This window comes from Ovis aries, chromosome 15, assembly GCF_016772045.2.
Source record: "Ovis aries strain OAR_USU_Benz2616 breed Rambouillet chromosome 15, ARS-UI_Ramb_v3.0, whole genome shotgun sequence".
In the NCBI taxonomy this organism is placed as follows: domain Eukaryota; kingdom Metazoa; phylum Chordata; class Mammalia; order Artiodactyla; family Bovidae; genus Ovis; species Ovis aries.
In genome coordinates, this window is record NC_056068.1 from 76,337,095 (window position 1) to 76,358,066 (window position 20,972).

Genomic DNA, 20,972 nt, shown 5'->3' on the forward strand with positions numbered 1-20,972 from the left:
TTCACCTCTAGTTACAGAACTAAGATCCCACGAACCGAGGCAAAGAAAGAGAATCCAGTGACGAGCTGACATATAAATAAATCACTTTGAAAAACTGTTAGCCTTCAAGTAGAGTAGGAGTTCCAAGACACTGGACTGATGTACCCATAGGAATAAAGCCTTCCCATACAGCAAGTGTCCGAGCTGTATAAATCCCAGTAGCCTAGGAAAGCAATGGTGATCATTTCTATCTTCAGTTGCTTCACCTAGTTATCATTCTGCAGAGGCAAAAAAACAGGTCTCTTCTGATCAAATACTGTTTTACCCTATTCTGCAGAAGGCTCTTTCCTTTGGTTCACTGATTTGACTAAGAGGGAGGGCACTTGTCCTCAGATGGATGAACCCCTTACCATTCGGCTGACTGGCTACTTTCTCTCGGCATTTCATTGCTCCTAGGGAGCAGCAAACATGCCTTGGAATGTGACTCAGGTTTGAACTTGGCTCTGAAACATACTAGCTATATAATTCTGAATGAGTTACTTGGGTCTCATTTTCTTTATTTCTCAAGTGGAGATACCTACTGTACCAAAAGCTTACACGACAGGCGGGACAGCCACCACCACTGTTCTCCTCGCTTCCCTTGTCTGCCACGCACGGCACCTTAAACTGACCAACTTCACGACTCACTTCACCAGCTACACTTTTCCTACAAAGCCCGGGGAGGCTGCTGTTTCCGTGGGCCTGTTTTAAAGGGATCAATATAATTTTTTCCCACAGATTTTCAGATCAGAGAGAAGTGATGCCACTGCTATGTAAGCCCTGAGCTCAGTGTGGGGTGCAGCTTCTCTTCTGTCAGCTTAGTTGGCAATATCATTACAAGCCTTGGGGGAGGAAGCGTTTGAAGGCAAAGATCTTGTCCAGCTGAGAGGACTTAAGAGAGACTTCACAAAGAGAAGACCCTAGAACTGAATTTTACCACATAGGGAACACTTCAAGGGAGAGAGGGAAGCGGGACGTTTCCAGAGGAGGAAATTATAGCAGAATTACGGTATGTTTAGGTAACGTGAGAAGCTGGGACACAAGACTAGGTTTGAAGTTTCTTTCATCCTGAAGTTGTCTGTATAGCCTGGTACTTTTACAAGCACCCAAAGTTCCAGGAAACCCCACATTCTCTCCTTCAGTCAAGCTTCAGTGACCAGCACACTCCCCAGGGGGAGTATTTCCTGGCAACTTAGCTCAGCCCTGCCAAGGCAAACCACCTGTGCCAGTTTCACAAGTACAGCCTACAAGATACTCCTTGTCTAGGTTTACATGATTTACACGAGTCAGTTCATCATTTCTTTTGTGTGTATCTTAAGAGCACCTACCTACCTGCATTTACCAGCCCCGGAATAAACTTCTGTTAATGGCTTATAAAATTTCATGGAGGACCACAGATGTAGTCCTCTCGCCTGAAAGATCCCATGGACAGAGGAGCCTGGGGGAGCTACAGTCCATGGGGTCACAGAGAGCTGGACACAACCGAACAACTAGGCACAGATGTAGCACCCTTATCGGATGGATAGCTTGGATGCAGTGAGCTGGATCAGCCAGTGTGCTGATTAATCCCAGGCCTCCGTGACACTTTCCCACAACTTTGCCCAACTTTCAAAGGCAAAACCGGAGCCTTGGCGCCCCCTGGTGGAAGACTGGTTCTCGTAGTCAGACCAGCTCCCGGAACTAGGCAGGCGTGTGTGAAGACAGAAGCCACAGGTCATAAACATGGCAGTTTCCTAGATCGTCTTTACTTGAAGATTTTTTTTGGGGGAAAAAAAAGTAGGTAATGCAAAACATTTTTATATTAAAACAAATGCAGATAATATTGAATAGAATATAAAATTTACATTGCTTTTTGAGACAAAGAGACATCAAAGACATTTCAAGGTAAGTTATGCTACTCACGAGCTTCAGGCTACATTCTTAAACTCGGGGTGTGGGGGTGTGGAGAGGAGACCCTGCGTGCTCAGTCTAACACTGTGGGTGCTGCTGCTTTGACGGGAAGTAGCGAATTCTTCTGAGAAACAGCAAATGAAGCGTTTACTCATTTGGCAACAACCCAGTGGATTATTTAAATAAGTAAAACCAAATGCTTTCTCATCTTAAGAGCATTATAACCTGCTTGGAAAAGGCCTGAGTAAAATAAGAGCTTTGTGTTTGAGTGACAATTTATTTCCTTCTAAAATGATTTTTTCCCCCTACTATGAATGTTAACATGCCTAACTGAGGGTATGACATGCAAGCTGGTCAATAGTCTAAGAATCTTATGGATGTAAGTCTGCACCATCAGACGTGAGATTACAAGTACACCTTCCAAGGGTGTCATGAGGAATGAAAAACTACTCACCTTCTGCAATGACAAAAATGCAAACAAAATAAAAAACTGAAGAACAGAAGATTATATACAATTAGAACTGTATGATGATGTAACTTAGGGACTGGCAAGTAACGCTACAGTATTTGCTTTTCACACTTTACATGACAGTAAGAACTTCTTTGAGGGGCAAAAAGGAGACATTACACTTCCTTTCCAAATCCTGCTAATTCTCTGTAACTGTCCTTTTTTCTTGTTGTTGGCAACACAATTTCTTGCTTTGCAGTAACAGCGTGCAGATTTTCTAGGGTAGGTTAGGCGTGTATTGTCCTTTCTGTGAGGTATGAGACAGGGTTAACTGAATGTGCTAAGAATAATATGCTGGGAGGCAGGTTCCAGTGGATGCCGCTGAGTTTTGTGGTCTACCAAAGAAAAGGTAATTTATAACTTCCCGTATCATTTGCCTTATTCATTTTCTTAAGTTTTACAGAATTATTTCTCTTTCTTCATGGGACTGTATGCTCTTCATTTTACAAAACATTGAGACTCAAATTGCGTGACAACTTGCCGGTACCTCTAGGTAAATGCAACTTCTTAAGTAAAATACCCTGGGGTAAAAATGTCCCATTTCAGGGGGAGGATCAGTGGTAAATCATGTGCTGGGAAAAAGAACAAAAAAGGCAGACACCAAACACCTCCATTTTCCCAAGATTAAATGATTATTTAAAAAAGCGCGCCACACTGTATAGAAATCAACATTCTCTCCCATAATTCTGTGCGTCTGGGACTATAGAAATGTCACTGTCCCTGCCCCACATCTTCAAATTAACATTCTCAGGTCACAACAGTAAGTCTTCCCAAAGGGGACCTTCCGGAAAAACAAGCTATTTCCTCGGCTCATATTTCCCTGAAAGAAAAATAAAATAAATACAAATAAAGTCTAGCGTGAAAATGAGGTCAGCTAGTCCAAAGCAGCAAAGACATCCAACTGGACATATTTCTGGGAAATGAAATGACGAAATGACCAGCAACGTGTCATCTCTGACGCAAGCTGAGCCTCTGTGGAACTACCTACCATTTTGACACATGGATAAAGGCAAGGATTTCTTATTTAGACAGATCTTCCTAGGCAGATTCTGGCTCTGCTGTTTGCTAGTTAGCTGGGCCATCAAGTGTGTCAATTCATATCAAGGGTCATGAACAGTCCTAACACGCAGTAAGTGCCAGCTCTTATTTGTATTTTTTTTTCGGCTGCACACCTGATCAGGGTTGGAACTTGTGCCCCGTGCCGTGTAAGCGCGGAGTCAACCTCTGGACCACCGGGGAAGTCCCCATGTCAGCTTTTATTTGTTTTGAACGAACGGTCAGATCTCTAGGGAGTACTTATAAAATCTTATAATTAAAGTAGTCATGTTGTGAGTTTAATTGAGCAGACTCTAAGTTAGACAGCCTGCACGTAGATCCTGCTCTCCCAAATACAAGATGTGTGGCCGTGGGCTACACAATTGGCATCATTTAACTGTTCAAAGTCCCAGCTTCTTCATATGTGAGGCGGAACGGTAAAGTATAGTCTCTCTCCTCACAAGGTTATTTTGAGGGTTGCATGAGCTGAAACATGGAGAACTCTTAGCATGATGCCTTGTATACAGTGAATGATCAGTTAACATTTGCTGTTGTCTTAAGCACGTAAAGGTTCAACTGTTAAGTGTCTGATACCCTAATAATTTTCTATTTGGTTTCTTTCTATAGCAGAGGGTTGAATGTTCATGTTAGGGCTGTCTGGCAACCATCCAAGCGTCCTGGCCTGGGTTCACAGAGGGGCTTGTCGGGTCCACTGAGCAAAAGCCGCCCAGCTTAGGCCTCTACATTCAGAGTTCAGGCTGGGAAGCCTAAGCCCTGGGAACAAAAGGCCTTTCTCATCGGTGTCACAGTGCTCTAACAGCGTGCAACAAAGAGCTTCCTCAAACACTTTCCTTCACAGTCCTCTACAAAGTGCTTCCCACTCAAAAACAGCTTTCAACTGATGGCCACTCTAAGTGATTCCATGTTAAATTTAGGGCACAGCCACTCATTATTTTGGTTCCTATTAAAGCTCTGCCTAGACTGATCAAGAATTTTTGGTTGGAGATGACCTACCCCGTAGCAAAAGCAAAGAACACACTGGAATCTGGGCACCGCATCCACTAACGTGACTGCAGAAGCGAGAGAGCAGCTCCGCTGACAGCACGGTGGCAAATAATGTTGTAAACAAACAACTACTTCTCAGCTTCTCTAAATATATTAGAAAATAAATTTCAGAATATATCCTGACCAGTTACAAGAAGATGAGGTTGGAAAAAGTAATCTGAAATCCAGGGCATCATTTTAATAACCAGAATAACTGACTGCCCAGACCTTATTTGTAACTCGAATGCAACCACTCAAATGGGTTCCAGGTCATATCCAGGAATTCTTCCTTCTTCACCTCCTGATTCTTTCTAAGCAGCATATTTTACAGCTACGCTAGAGGGACATATGGGCCACTGAGAAGGATGCATTTATCTGGGGTAACTAAAGGATAACCTGTAAGAATTAACCTGGGATCCCAGAGACTTTTAAGAAAACAAGCAAAAAAACTCCAGAAAATATGAGGAGGGGAGGAGGAGGGAGGGAGGGAGGCAGAGAGAGGGAGGGAGGGCAAGAGAGAGAATGAGAGAGAAGTACCTCTTTCTGTAGCATGCACCAGCAATCTATCCAAGAAGAATATACTGGGGCGTAGGGAGGGCATCCACCAGCAAGCCTAAAATAGAAAAAGGGATTAGTTACCGAAGTCAATATTTATAAAACATTCTCTCAAGAGCTCAATAGATCTTGGTCAAAATATTCTGCCTGGAAGGTTCCCTGAGCAGCAATTTTAGCAGTTCTGTAGAGACAAATTCTGTTGGCACAGGGGGAAGACAGAGCACCCAAAACAGATACCACTTTCTTGCATTTAGGTTTTGAATCAACACATAAAGAGAAACTTTAGTTATGCATTTTCTAAAACATCTAGGCTTTAATTAGTGGACAAATGAAATTCTCTGTGAAGCTCGCTCAGTTGTGTCCGACTCTTTGAAACCTCATGGACTGTAGCCTACCATGCTCCTCCGTCCGTGGGATTCTCCAGGCAAGAATATTGGAGTGGGTCGCCATTTCCTTCTCCAGGAGATCTTCCCAACCCAGGGATTGAACCCGGGTCTCCCCATTGTAGGCAGATGCTTTACCATGTGAGCCACCAGGGAAGCTCTAATTATTAGAGCTAATTACTAATTACTAGAACATAGTAATTATACGATTAAAGAGCTGAGAAAGGGAATTTAAAACTATGTGGTGTTCAAAAGACTCCAAACATGACAATGGATAGTGGTGTGAAACTGCGGTGACTACATGCTCTTACTCAGGTGTAACTCCTACCCTTGTCTTCTCTGAAAGTGAAAGTTAGGCACTTAGTTGTGCCTGGCTCTTTGTGACCCCATGGACTACAGTCCACCAGGCTCCTCTGTCCATGGAATTCTCCAGGTAAGAATACTGGAGTGGGTTCCATTTCCTTCTCTAGGGGATCTTCTCAACCCAGGGATCAAACCCAGGTCTCCGGCATTGTGGGCAGACTCTCTATCGACTGAGCCACAGGGAAGCCACTTCTCTAAAAAAAACTGCAAGTAACAAGAACACACTTATCTCATCCTTCAAGCCTGCTCTGGGCTACAATGTGGCAGCCGATCCGCAAATCACAGAACAGACAGAATATGGTAACTGCTTCTGCCCAACCTGGTAGTCACCTGGCGTGTGGAAATCAATGGTGTCCACCCCCACCCCCGGCCCTCCTTCCCAGTCAATACATGAAAGGTCAAGAAACATTCCATTTTCAACCAAATTTTCTACTTTTCTTACTTTAAAACACTTTTTCCATGAAGCCCTGATGAAAAACAGGTACAGGCTGTCATTCAATCCCTAACATACCTTTCATAACGTTCATAAGAGAGGATAAGGATTAATATAAGGAAAGGATGTGAGAGTAATCTGATCATTATTCCACTATTTTCAGAAAAGAACCCAGACTACTGGCAAGTGCAAACTATTTATAAGTACTTGAGAAATATTATTTGTGCCCTTCTCTAGTTCAAAACAGGATATGAAGAGACTGCTTATAATATAAATTGATGGCATTGCTGGTGTATGGGGCAGACAGAAAAGAATTAGGAATCTATCCATAGCATCACCTGTACTTATCCTTGCCAAATTTCTACCAGGACTGCTCTGCCTGTCAGGCATACAGGCAGCCAATTACTAGGATAAGAAACGCAAGGCACTTACCCACAGTTGTTGACAGCCATAAGATTAGAGACAAGCACAAAGGGATAGGTCAACATGCTGGCAAAAAACTGTCAAGAGGGAAAAACAGCTCAGTTATCAACTCACGCCCGGCCTCTCTTGTGTTTCTCCTTCCTCACGCTTAGTCCTAGCGCCGCAGCGGTCCAATGCGCCAACACTGCTTTTGCTTTCTCTGTATCCCAGGTTAAGACTAAATTACACATTTTGGAGTCTAGAGATGTTTCTCCTCTTACCAGGCAACCTTTTCACCAAAGGTCAGAAGACTTCTCTTATTCTGTGACTGAGCCTCATTCAAATACAACTGAACTTCAACATTTAAAACTAAGTACAATAAGCATTTCAAAACAGCCTGAAGAAAACAAGCAAACATAAACATCTTTCCAAAGACAATGGAAGCCACTTCAAAAGTCAGCCACTGGAAGGCTCCACATGAGTGAAGAGACTGAAGTGCTCAGTATACGTTCGGCAGGACACAGAAGGAAGAGGGGCAGGTCTGCGTTGAGAAATGCCCGCTGACCCCACTGGAAGCTGACCAGCGCCAAACCATGTGGGTTTGTTATTTCTGCTCCTGTGATGCAGGGACACTGGGCTGTTCATACCTCTGACCAAAGAACAGTAACGACACATTCTAAATTTCAAAGAAAACAAAACTACTCCTCAAAGGTTAAGAGGTTAAAAACTTACTCCTGTGACAGCTTGGGAATAACTCTTCATTTCATTCATGGTGGAAACCTGTAATAGGAAGAAAGCCTTTATTAGAAAGAGTGAGAAAATTAAGCTGATATTAATAGCTAATTGTCTTCCCCATATCAAAAGAGTCTATTTCAGAATTCAAGTTCTTTGACAACCTGAAAATTAATTTACAGGATGAAAACATAAAAGACTGGCTAGAAGTGGTCAAAATGATCACCTTGACTCAACATTAACAGGCAAGTTCATGTAAGACTAGGATGGCTTCTAGGAACTATTACAATGGCCTCAGGATTTCAAAAGCACCAGGAAGTGAGATTGGGAATCTTTTCCCATGTCCTAGAAACACATCTCCCGGAAACCACGTTGATGGTACTCTTAGGGCCAAGTCACTCCTTCTGTATACCCCCAGCTGTGTCCCAGATGCTGTGGGGAAGATCAGGCTCTATACTCCAGTAACCAAGTGCAACGTAAGAGTCCCCTTAGCACTTCCAATTAGACGAAACCCCTGAATATACGACAGAATTGTTCTGCTTCATGGTGGCCTCTAACATTAGGTATCAATAAAGAAGCAATCTTCTTGCAGAAGCTTAGGCTCATCCTGCCAGACCCTTTCCAGGTGCCTCTCTCTGAGGTAAGCAGTGTAGATCATTCCACTAGCCTCTGAAAATCTGACCATTAATATTTAGCTATATAATGGTGAGTCTCATATCACCAACTGCCATCTTAGCTAGCTGCCAGGCAGGGACTGAGAAGTCAGCGCCAGCACATCTCATCAGGAGCCCAACCTACCCCACTGTCCAGTGCATAGGTATTGACGAGGTAGGCCAACGAGTTACAGAGCCACAAGGAAATGATGTCGCCGAGGAGGCGAGGAATAAGACCCCTGCGTGAAGAAGCAACAAAAACAAGAACCAAGAGGTCTGATCAGTTGAAAGATAATCCACTCATTTATATTCATCTATATAAATCATACAATAATTTATTTATCCTTCAATTAAAAAATAAATAGAGATTTTAAAACATTCTAGAGAACCGAAAGGAACCGAATACCAGAACGTAACCAGTTCATTCTAATTAATACAACTGTTCTTGGAGCTAATCTCTAATGACCTGTATTCTCATTTTTAAAATGAGAATTTTAAAGGCTATATCCCTCTAAGCTATGGCCAATGGCTCAACTTTTACTATTAATAACTATAATCAGGGAGGTAAATAATTTGCCTACTTCAGAGAAGAGACTTAAATATGATTACTGCTAGACTACTTGATATCCAAATTTGGCCATGCAAAAGATGAGAAAAATGACAAAATGAAAATGGCCCAAACATGGACACAGGTGAGAGGCATCAGAAAACACATTTCCAGGGCCTAGGTAAGCTAGGCGAGGCAGTGTGGAGCAACGGGACAAAGATTACCTCTCAGACTGAAGACCAAGGACTAAATGCCACTTCTACCACTTATCAGCAAATCAACTTCCCAGAGCATCAGTTTTGTTTTTTTAATCTCTAAAATGAGAATAATAATAGCTATCTTGTCTATTTCCCAGAATAGTTATGATACTCAAACAAAAATCAACGATGTAGAAACACTGAAAATTAAAAAGGACCATTTAGTTAAGAATGCAGTTTTTGTCATTAACAGAACTAAGGTAGTAATTTACTTTAGCCTAAGTTCCTCTCAAGTAAATTCAAGGGAATGAACACGGTGCACACACACACTCTGAGGAGGAGAAAGACGCCTATTAGACGGCTTTCCATTTTTCCAAAACGAACTTTTCTCATTTCATCAACTGTATAGCAACTGAGAACTTACTATGAGGGTAGAAACTTGGAATGAATTTATTAATTAAAAAAACCCTCTCCTTTCAACCATTTCAGATGTGCAGAGCAAAAGTTTGGGATCTCTTGCAAGAACATTTAAGTCAGAGGGGCCAAAACACAGTTTAACATGAAATAAACCCAGAGAGTACATTTTCCCTGAGGCTGAAATAAGGAGTCATGTCCTCATTCTCATTAAAGCTTCCTACTCACACAAAAATCACACCCACAAATCAGTAATTTACTCACGCAAAAAATCCTAGGATGCCCTCTTCCCGATAGATTGTTGCTATGGAGTCACAAAGTCCACTGGGTTTAGAAGGAGGAAAGGTAAAGTACATTTCAGATTACAAGGTTCAACTGCCACTTTGGACAAGGTCACACCTCCAGCCCTCCTCCGCTTTCTACCCTCCTCCGCTTTCTACCCTCCTCATTCCGCAAAAACAGATGAATTCAGAAACAGAAGGGGAGATACTGCTACCTAAGGGTGTAGTCACATGGAGTCAGGGTGAATTCTAGCTTTGGGGGTGTGTGTGTGGGGGTGTGTGAAGGTCAAATGATATAAGATATATGAATTTGCTTTGCAAGCTCTAAGGCATCACAGACATGTAAAGTATTTGGCATTAACAGATCTCCGTAACACTTGAAAACAGAAACACTTACCAGTACTTGGATTCTCTGCCAATGAACTGTACCATAGATCTCAGAGTGATCACTAAAGAATACAGAGGAAAGATTTTTAACCTACATCCAGATAAATTTTAATAGCCCTGAAAAAAAAAGGTTTGCCCACCTACAAACACTTTTGGTATCTGGATAAATTGGATAAAAACCAAAACAAGCAAACCAAAAACACACAGGCAAGGCACTTTAGTGAACTCTCATGTCCACCTATGGACATAGACAGGAGAGGTCATGATAGAGAGATACACAGCCGAATCTCAGTTGCCCGCTGCACACCTACCGTGGAAGGGGTGCGTGATGAGGGTAGCAGCAGAACGGGCCATCATCTCCCGAGTCGTCTAGAAATAATCAACACACACACTTGTGAAATCTGAAAAAACGACACTGACATTCCTGCAAGAGTCACGCGGGTGGGCACTGAAGGGTAAGAAAGCGGGCGGCACAGCACTCCTGCCCTTCCTGGAGGCCCTTCCTGGAGTCAGGATGAGCAGCCCCAGTAGGCTGCAGTATGACACCACCTCATTCTAGCCCAGCTCCCACTCAGGGGTTTCAATGTCATGTCTCAGAACGACCCTGTAAAGCAGATTTCTACTATCATCTCAAAGAAAAACAAAAGCAAAGAAACAGGTAAAGGGACTTCCCTGGCGGTCTGTGCTGGAAATGCAGGAGGTGTGGTAACCTGGCTGGAATAAAACTCGGAGGACTGTGTTTAGATTATTAAGCGGCTCTCTCATTGCGAGTGATTTCAGAGACTCTGATGTCTACATTAGGCAAATGTCAGGCTCTGTTTAATCAACACCAACATCTTGAGGACAGCAGAACAACTTTGGTTTGGTTTTTCGACCACAACTCTGTAACCAACTGTGCAGTATCCTGGAGCTCCTGTATTTATCCCAGCTTATCTTTCTTACCCAGGATTCTGTAAAGAGGTTAGTGAGAAAATTCAATCGCAGTACTTGGAGGTAGGTCGTAAATACAGAAGGTCTATCACTCATGGCTGCACTTAGTTAAGAGATCCCTCACCTCTATTCTAAGGGTAGTTCTAAGAGCCGCAGGATGAACTCAATGCAGTTAAGAAAATGCAAAACACATATTAATACGTGTATCTCTGTGCTCCTCGCTCAGTCACTACTCAGTTGTGTCCGACTCTTTGTGACCCCACGGACTGTAGCCCAGCAGGCTCCTCTGTCCATGGGATTTCCTAGGCAAGAATACTGGAGTGGGTTGCCATTTCCTTCTCCAGGGGATCTTTCCGACCCAGGGATCGAACCCAAATCTCTTGAGGCTCCTGCACTGGCAGGCGGATTCTCTACCACTGTGCCATCCAGAAAGCCACAGTATGTTTTTGAGGGCAGCTTTTACTGAAAATCATGACCTTACTATCGACAATCAAATAACGTCAAGACTAAGAAATAAAAAAGAGTATTATTAAGTTAGGCATGCAACCAACTCCAACGGCAGAAGACAGGGGTGGGAAATGAATCATGAGGGCATTTCAAAGTCAGAATGATGTTGTAAAAGCATTTCTAGATATATAATGTCCATCACATGCAGGGCCTTGGCTACTATATGTTAACACTTTTGGGCCAGAGATTTTCAACTTTATTATAAGAAGTTTCAATAGAAATCTCTTCAATATTAAAGATGAAATGAGTGGGCACAATATGTTTCCTGGAAATGCAGCAATTCCAGACAGCAAGCAATGCATTTCTCCTTCTGTTCTGCATGCACTAAAGCCCGTATTGAATCGAAGGTTTAATTTCCCTTGGAACACTGAACATACGGGCCCGATGATCCTGATTCCATAACTGCCACTCCGCTCTGATTCAGAGAGATCATAACCATCTCACCTCCTTGATAACCCGGTCAAAGGAAGATGAAACTTCTTTCTGTACATTTCCAGATCCTGACTCCTGGAAATCAAAACGGAAGATCGCTATCGTGATGGTTTTCAACAGAACTGGTCACACTGGTGGCCACCCTGTATAAAAACATTCTCCATGATAAAAGGAAAGCCGACTGCTTGTCCCTTTTCCTAAAGAGGACAACAAACAGCAGTGGCTTTCGGGGAAAACGGGCTCAAGCATACACACTGGCTTCAACATACCTCAGCCTTGTCACACTCCTGGTAATGCTACAAAGGAAGAGAAAAGAAAAGAATGATTAGGTCTATCGTAGTGTCACTGAGACAGGACATAAAAGGAAAACCCTATTCATCGGCAGAAATTAAAACGATTGATTTTGGGGGGGGTGGGGCTGTAAATTTCCCATTCACTTCTCTTTCTAATTAACACTCGGAAATATTAACATTAACAAGTGTCTTTCAGATGATCCTGCTGCTAAGTTTACCATACTGATCGGGTAACTCACAAAAACTCATATCTAAAAGAAGAAAAAGGAGGGGCTTCCCAGGTAGTCCAGTGGTTAAGACTCCACGCTCCCAGCACAGGGCCCAGGTCCTGATCAGGGAACTAGCTCCTCCCGCTCCAACTAAGAGCTCGCAGGCTGCAACTAAAAGATCTCACGTGCCGCAATTAAGACTAGGCGCAGCCAAATGAATCACATAAGTATTTAAAAAGAAGAAAAAGGAAAACAAAACAAAACTCCAAGAGCATGATTTACTAAACACACACTAACAAGATAGACTCGTAAAAACAGTGCTTCCCAAGTGGTGCTAGTAGTAAAGAACCCGCCCATCAATTCAGGAGACGCAGGTTTGATCCCTGAGTCAGAAGATCCACGGGAGGAGGGCATGGAAACCACTCCAAGTATTCTGACCTGGAGAATCCCAGGGACAGAGGTGTCTGACAGGCAAAGAATCAGACACAAGTGAAACGACACAGCACACACTCAGAGCACTACGGCTACAGAAAAAGCCTCAGGGCTTTTTCACGGAAAAACTCAGGCCCAATGCCAAATTAGGGCAAGACGCTCTCCTTCCCTGTACAAAGAACAGAGAACTGGTACTAAGTCAGAATAGCTAAACCTGCCTCACTTTTCCTTTTGAATTTGACTGTTTCTGAGCCAAACAAGAGAGAAGATGCTTTCTTAATTCTGGCAAAGATACATGAAACTGCCAGAGCTTAGGCTGCACTGGAAGAGGAAATATTACTTGTGGGATATTTCAGAAACAGAAGATGGGCTAGGCGAAATATCAAGAACCACACAACTGACTTCCTAGACATAACGAGGTTTAAAAAATAGACACTTGTCTTTTGCAAAAAGAACTGCAATTCTTAAAAAGAAAATGAGAGGGAAGAGGACAAACATCACAAAATGAAATGATGGTTTGGGGCCAAATTCCAGATCTTTGGCCAGAAATTAATTCTAACAGTTTCAGGCATCTTTAAAAACTCTCACTCATTTCTAGACTTTGCTTTTCACTGTTAATAAAATTTTCAACCGTTTCTTCTACATTATCCTGAACAGATTTCAGTTTAATTCTTGTTCAGATATACAGAACTCTAACACAGTCTAAAACATTCTCGTCAATCCTGAATTGGGCTTTCTTCTTGACTGTGTCAACTGCTTTTGATTCTAAGTGTAGTACCAAGACCCTGTTCTATTTCACTTGGCTACGTGTGAACACATATTCCAGATACCTGCCTACCTCAAGTCTGTCTTATTTTTCCTTTATATAAAGGAACTTGAGTAATTCAAGAGTAATTACAAGAGTAATGTCACTCTTGCTCTAAGCCTACACATTAACCTCCTTGAACTAGATGGCAACCGGTTTCCCACATGAAAACTTCCCTGGAGATCCAGTGGCGAAGGCTCTGGCTTCCAGTGCAAGAGGCACGCGTTTTTCCTGGTTGGAGAACTAAGATTCCACACGGTGTCTGCAGCACAGATTGAAAAAAATATCTAAACCTCACTTGGGTAACAGCAACACTTTCACTGCGTCAGATAACGGTGTGGCTGGAAAAGAGAGTAGTAATCCACGCCCAAAAGTATCAGTCCATTAACACTCCATCACTCTGACCCACGTCAAAGACACTCAGCTGTGTCCAACTCTTTGCGACCCCATGGACTATGCAGTGCATGGAATTCTCCAGGCCAGAATACTGGAATACTGTTTTGGGTGACCCTGACCCAAGGGCCACCCAAAATAGTGGCTCATCAGTCCACAGGCATGATGACAAGAGTAAGTATAATGAATAACAAAACAGCTTCCACAAGAAGAACTGACTGGAAAACCTCTCCAAATCAACTCAACAAAGTCTGAAGAGAATTTAAAATCTAAGCTAATCAGATCCTGAAACTGTTCAACAAAATCATGATTTGCTCATCAAATGATAACATATTTTTATCCAGTAGAACTGGGGCACTATTAAAGCTACTTTAAAAAGTGCATGGAGGACTGTACCGAGTACTGCCTGAAATAAATGGTTTGCAAACATTTGGAATTTAACACATTTGATATATAGGTTGAAAATACTACATAGATTCGGTTAGCAAATACTGCTACACTTTTAAGAACTAGAGCACAAAAGGTAATGTATCTTTGGTGCCAGTGGGAGATGGAATAATGAACAAGAAAATCCATTAATTTTATATTCTCAACCCTAGTCATACTGAACAACCTTCCCACGAACTGTTCTAAATGGTACAGAATTTTTATGTGTAACACCTCCACAAACATACCAAGAGGCAATTCTGCTGACCCACAGTGTATCTGGCGCCACTGAGAGACAAGTACAGTCTAAGTACTAAAGTTAAAAGAACACAGCAAAGCAGAAGGATAACCACGAAAGAGATTAACTGCGATGTTTTTAAAAACACTTTACGAAACAACTCAAACACAGAATAGTTAAGGAAACGATTCATTACCTATGTATCGCCTACTAAGCTTAAACAGATGTTAACATTTTGACCTTTCTGCTTAAAATTTCTTGCCTTTGTAAAATAAACTGCCACAGATACAGCTAAAGTTCCACCCTTCATTTCCTTCCCTCTTCTCAAAAGTAACCATTGCCCTTATAGTCAATGCACACACTTGGGTGAGGTTTTCTTAAAAAGCAAACATGCAAATTTACGCAGTATAACACCAAAACAAAGAGTGTACAAAAGACAAATGCACAGTGGAACAAGGAATTAAATGGCAAATATCCACACGGCCGTGATCCAGGTCAGGGAAAATCATTTCCACTACCCTAGCATCCCATGCCTGGTCTCCCTGCCTCTTCCCGTAAATAAACACTATCCCGACTTTAACGTTCATCTTGTTGAGTTTAAAAAAAAAAAAGTGTGCCACAGAAAATGTTTTACTAGAAGTGACACTAGGAATAAGAGGAAAATAAGACCAGAAATGTATGTTTTAACCAGCTTCCTTCGTCTGTTGAAGAAATAAGATGAGTCATGCATGAATGCTTAGTCTTTAAGTCAAGTTCGACTACAACTCCATGGACTGCAGCCCACCAGGCTTCTCTGTCAGTGGGGTTTTCCAGGCAAGAATACTGGAGTGGGTTGCCATTTCCTTCTCCAGAGGCTCTTCCCAACCGAGGGACTGAACCTGAGGCTCCTATCCCATCTCCCCCATTGCAGGCATATTCTTTACTAATGAAGGAAGCCCCAAGTAAGCTATTCAGGAGCTCAAATAAGTGCACTTAATTTCTGCTCAGAACACCTGGTCCAGAGGAAGCTTGTGTAGATCAAAATTAATTATTTCATTTTAGACAAATTCTCCTTGCTTCCCAGGAAAGAATTAACAATGAGTATTTCAAGTACATGTTTTTCAAGAGGAAGAAAAGCCATGGATATAAATATATCTTTGCAATTGCTCTTAATCAGTAGGACAAACTGTTGTTAAAAGCTAATTTAAATCTATGGGAAGATGGATTTTCTTATCTGTACAGGTATTTTCTTACCTGTAAAACTTTACCATGGACCACAGTTCCAAGGACGCCTGAACACAGTCTTGGCGTTAAGCCTGTGAACAATCCACGCTTCCCATCAATGCTCGCAATGTGCTGAGCTAAGAACACAAATCAGAGATTTACATTCTAGCTGAAAGAAATGGTCACACAGAAATTTCAAGAAAACATGCTTTCTATATATTTTTTTTCAGTGACTCCTGCTACCACACTTGCCAACGCCATCCAATTCTAAATAAACCAAAAGACACTCACCATAACAAAAGAGACCAGGAAGTTGACAGACTTGCCGCCCAAAAATATTTCGTCCCACTGTTGGCGCAAGAGGCTCATATCCCACCTTTGAAAATAAGAAGATGTATCAATACTAGGCAACATTCCCAGGAATGCTTGGGTTGCAAGGTCTTGAATAAAGAACAAATTTAGGGTTATAATTTTTAACACAAGTTAAAATGCAGTGTATGTTTTCCAAGACAGTAATGAAGTTATCACCCCTGTCCTTTTTTTTTTTTTGGTCTTGTTTTGTTTTAAATTTTGGCACTTGATTAAGACTGGTTTCAATAAACTCCAAGTTTTCTTTCGGTTCACATTCTACAAAAAACAAACAAACATGTAGCTGAGATAGACTAGTATTAAACTGAAAAGAGAATAAGGGAATTTTTGTGTTAAGAAAGCTACAGTTCACTGAGGATGCTCAAAAGTGTTTTCTAAAGAAAATCTAGCTTTTTTTTTTTTTTTAATATTTGGACAAAGTGAGATGACTAAGCCAGTGTCAACTTCATATTTGGCTAGAAAGACAAACCACTCACCGGCAAACGCAGATACAGCTTGATAATTCATTTGGGAAACAATTATAAGTTAAGTCTGTATTAAAGGAGCAGACAGTCATGAAAAATCTAATGAAGGCCATTTTAGAGTTAATTTCATCATGTTATCTCTACAATATATTCAGAGTCTTTAGTGTCAAAGAGATCCTTGAGTGAATGAATGCTGTTGGACATGGTCTTGACTCTCTATTGCTGTGATTCTCAACCTATTCAACTGAAGAACTCCGGAAAAGCTCACAGTGCAACTATTTTTAAAACTGAGTATTTGGGAATTTCACCAAAACCCTTGAGACACTTGGCAACACAAGGATGTTGTGTAATCAGGATTAAGGAGTTTCTGAGGCAACAGTTCCGACTGTCACTAGAAAATCTTGCCTCCTGGATAACGACTGGGTAATGGGCTTATACCAGATTTATGGCAAAATGCTTTCATCTCGGCTATTATCTAGCTAAAAATGTGCCAATTCTGTTTTAGATGTCAGAGTACATTTCAAAGATTTGTTCTTTTTGTATTTTTTGGCCACGTTATGCAGCTTGTGGGGACCTTAGTTCCCTGATCAGGGGCTGAACATTGGCCCTTGGCAGTGAAAGCATGGACCTCCAGAGAATTCCCTTTGTTCTTAATTTTAAAAATATTTATTTACTTGGCTGTGCCAGGTCTTGGAGAAGGCAATGGCAACCCACTCCAGTACTCTTGCCTGGAAAATCCCATGGACGGAGGAGCCTGGTGGGCTGCGGTCTCTGGGGTCGCACAGAGTTGGGCACGACTTAAGCGACTTAGCAGCAGCAGCAGCCGCCAGGTCTTAGCAGTAGCAATCTTTGTTGTGGCATGCAGGATCTAGCTCCCTGATCAAGGATCCCCCTGGGTCTCCAAGACTTAGCCACTGGACCACCAGGGAAGTCCCCCCACTGTTCTTAATTTAAATAACTCATTTTACAATAGTCTTTTATTTATAGGTTCTGAATTCACATGGGTCAACTCAGCAACATGTTGTATGAATGAGTATCATAAACTCAAAAGTAAGAAATGGGGCCTTCCCTAGTGTCATGCCTACTTTTGACAGAAAGGTGGATGGCGGGGACAGGGCTTCTATCCTTGGTACCATGCAAGCCTTAGTACCATGCATGATGTAATGACCTCAACACTCAACAAAAGTTTCAAAAATTAAAGACCTGTCCAGGGAAATCTAGAAAGGCAATTGAAAACACTGTCGTCAGTTAAAACCTGGCATGCTGCTAAGTCACTTCAGTCGTGTCCGACTCTGTGCAACCCCACAGATGGCAGCCCACCAGGCTCCCCCGTCCCTGGGATTCTCCAGGCAAGAACACTGGAGTGGGTTGCCATTTCCTTCTCCAATGCATGAAAGTGAAAAGGGAAAGTGAAGTCGCTTAGTCATATCCAACCCTCAGCGACTCCATGGACTGCAGCCTTCCAGGCTCCTCCATCCATGGGATTTTCCAGGTAAGAGTACTGGAGTGGGGTGCCATTGCTTTCTCCAAAACCTGGCATATCTGCCTGTGAATAGAAAATACCCCTTAAGAATTATTTCACAGAAGATTAGAAACTAATACGTATACTTAAAACTCTCTAACAAAACTTTGGGCTGAGCTGATGTCCAGCTCTGACAGGTGGGATTTTCACTGTCATGAGCCACATGGGCTGCTGTTGGAGAGCGCTCAGTGCGTCCTTCTGAAATTTGACTCAGCAACCACTTGATTATCACTTCTGAATGAGCTCCCTGTGTTTCTCTGGGTATCTGGTGCTAAAATCTCGGAGCAGAAAAGCAGCAATAACAGCAGCCAAAAAAAAAAAGAAGAAGAAGAAGAAAGAGAGGAAACAAAAGCTAATAAAACGTGAGCTCCCCTTAAATCTCAAATTTGTCTTTAACAGATTTCACATCTTGCGTTTGGGGCCGGGGACAAGAGAAGAACGCTCATTTCAGAGGAGCGGAGAGGGGAAAGGTTGGGAAGTCCTTGGCGGCGCCCGGCCAGGATCGACCTCGTGGAAGAGAAAACAAAGTTCAGGGGAGCCACCGGGCAGAGCAGGGCGAGGCAGGGCGGCAGTTGGGCTACCGGGAAAGGAGCGGGCCTCACGGCTCGGCTGGAAGGTGAGACCTCGGGAAGGCCCACGGGCAGTGGGAGCTCCGCGGACGACGGGAGTCGTCCCTGCGAGGAAGGAAGGGGCGAGCAGCAAAGACGGAGCAGCAGCATCCCAGGAGACTGAAGGCCCGGAAGGCTGGAGCCGGTCCTCGGGCGCCCTGGGCAGCGGCCACCGAACAGGGTGCCGAACGGGGGAGGGAATGGCGACGACTCATACCTGGATGAGCACCTTCACGTACATGAGCGGCTGGGACAGGATGGTGAGACCGGAGCCCAGGAGCACCTGACTGGCCGCGTCCGCCATGATGGCACCCGCGGACGGACAGACAGACCGAGCCACCAAGCGACCGAGCCGGTCCCGGGTCACGTGCCAGGGCCGCCGGCTTCACTGGCCCGCCCGCGGCGCGCGCGCGCGCGCGCACGCACGCTCCGGAGCGCGCCTCCCCGCTCAGTCCCCGCCCACCGCCCCGCCCTCAGAAACGGCAGGCGCTCGCGAGCCGGCGCAGACGTCGGGGCGGGGCTTACGGGCCCGGGCGCACGCGTCTCGTGCTGGGATTCCCCAGCCCTCCTCTAGGAACGGGCCATTTCTCCTGCGCTTGCGCAGGCAGAGAGCTTCCGGGTGGGGAAGAATGGGCGTGGCAATGGGGCCTGACCCTGTCAGCCAGGGCAAGGTCAGAGGAGTAAAAGGAATTGTAACAGGATTCCTCGATGTTCTTGCCTCTGCACTTGAGCTTTTGGGATCAGCAGTGTAAGGTGCAAAGGATATTCAGCGTCAGAATCATAATCTCAGTTCAGTTCAGTCGCTCAGTCGTGTCCAACTCTTTGCGACCCCGTGGACTGCAGCACGCCAGGCCTCCCTGTCCATCACCAACTCCGGAGTTTACTCAAACTCCTGTCCGTCGCGTCGGTGATGCCATCCAACCATCTCATCCTCTGTCGTCCCCTTCTCCTCCTGCCTTCAATCGGAACCAGCATCAGGGTTTTTTCCAATGAGTCAGTTCTTCGCATCAGGTGGCCAAACTATTGGAGTTTCAGTTTCCGCATCAATCCTTCCAATGAATATTCAGGACTGATTTCCTTTAGGATGGACTGGTTGGATCTCCTTGCTTGCCGTCCAAGGGACTCTCAAGAGTCTTCTCCAACACCACAGTTCAAAAGCATCAGTTCTTCAGAGCTCAGCTTTCTTTATAGTCCAACTATAAATAAACAATCTAATGACCAGCAAAACCTAGATGAGTCTGAATAATGTACCCATCAGGGGGTTATTCATGCACTCATTCATTCAAGGTTAACTGCTCCTCGGAAACACCTTCTCTGACCTCTATTTAAATTTACCCGTCCCCTCCGCCCCCTTTATTCCTACTGCAGCATCTTGTAATACTTATAATTAACTGGAATTTATCTTTTAATCTCCTTCACCAGAATATAGACCTCCAGTGAGTTCAGGAGCCCGGACAGTTTTTGATCCTTGTCTAGTCAGAGCAGGATACATATGAGATGCTCAATAAATACTTATTGCATAAGCGAACAGTTACTAAAGTGACTACCAGGCCACAGGTTATCAGGGGCAAAAAGAAAAAAAAGCATTATCCTTGACCTTTCAGTCCCAGCTCATACTTTCTAAATCAAACAACACTTAGAACCTGGCGCAGAGAAGGAAGAGACTTTTGTTTCAGTCCTGGTTTGCCTTTGTTTCAGAATGATTTGAAAATCATTTTATCTTCTTCTATTTTTAATTTTTGTATCTAAATCTAAAACTACTACCTGCCTTTCAGGATTGTTATGGAGCCTTAAATGAAATTGTGCATAGGATAAGATTTTTAAAAACTATTGAAATCCAAATGTTAGTTTTAATTAATATTGTTCTGTACTCAGCATGGTGCTAGGGAGGCAGTTTACAGAGTGGGAGGGAGAATGGACTTGGAAATCTATGGTCCAAATTTCACCTCTACCAATTATTAACTGTGTGACCTTAGGCTGATCACATGATGTCTTTGAACCTTAGAAAAATGAGTATAGTTCTACCTACTTCATTCCGCTGCTGTGAGAACTGAATGAAATGATATGCCTACACAACTTGGCACATGAAAATATAGTATCAAATTGTAACTTTTTGAGTTATAACACACAAGTTGATTCTAATTAAATCCAGAAACTGTTTCAACATCAAAACGATTGATGTTTAACAACACTGTCTAACCAGAGGATGTTTGATGTCTAACCATAGAGACCATTTAGCAAGAGGACTTTTTTTTTTCTGATTTTTTTGAAATATAGTACAATATTATATGTTCCAAGT

At 43.1% G+C, this 20,972-nt stretch overlaps 1 protein-coding gene across 2 annotated transcripts; it reads right to left on the minus strand.

Annotated features, from left to right (window-relative positions):
* Positions 1 to 1,743: 1,743 nt before the first annotated feature.
* MTCH2 (mitochondrial carrier 2) lies at positions 1,744 to 18,997 on the minus strand. Of its 2 annotated transcripts, XM_027979771.3 has the most exons (13): positions 18,891 to 18,997; positions 16,002 to 16,086; positions 15,741 to 15,847; positions 11,981 to 12,007; positions 11,724 to 11,786; positions 10,154 to 10,211; positions 9,853 to 9,904; positions 9,439 to 9,498; positions 8,162 to 8,255; positions 7,364 to 7,411; positions 6,662 to 6,729; positions 5,033 to 5,108; positions 1,744 to 3,236 (listed from the first exon to the last, which is right to left on the minus strand). In XM_027979771.3, the coding sequence occupies exons 1-13, from the start codon at positions 18,975 to 18,977 to the stop codon at positions 3,150 to 3,152; spliced, it is 912 nt and encodes a 303-aa protein (XP_027835572.1). In that variant the 5' UTR covers positions 18,978 to 18,997; the 3' UTR covers positions 1,744 to 3,149. The 2 variants fall into 2 exon arrangements, with proteins under 2 accessions (XP_027835572.1, XP_060256120.1); XM_060400137.1 differs by having other exon boundaries at positions 1,744 to 5,108.
* Between the last annotated feature and the right edge of the window lie 1,975 nt (positions 18,998 to 20,972).

Coding starts and splice junctions, on each gene's coding strand:
- MTCH2 (XM_060400137.1), bottom strand. CDS start 18,977: ATGGCGGACGCGGCCAGTCAGGTGCTCCTGGGCTCCGGTCTCACCATC. Junction 10,212..11,723: donor TTGACCGGGTTATCAAGGAG/GTGAGATGGTTA, acceptor GATTATTTCTAG/ACGACTCGGGAGATGATGGC. Junction 5,109..6,661: donor ATGGCTGTCAACAACTGTGG/GTAAGTGCCTTG, acceptor TTTCTATTTTAG/GCTTGCTGGTGGATGCCCTC.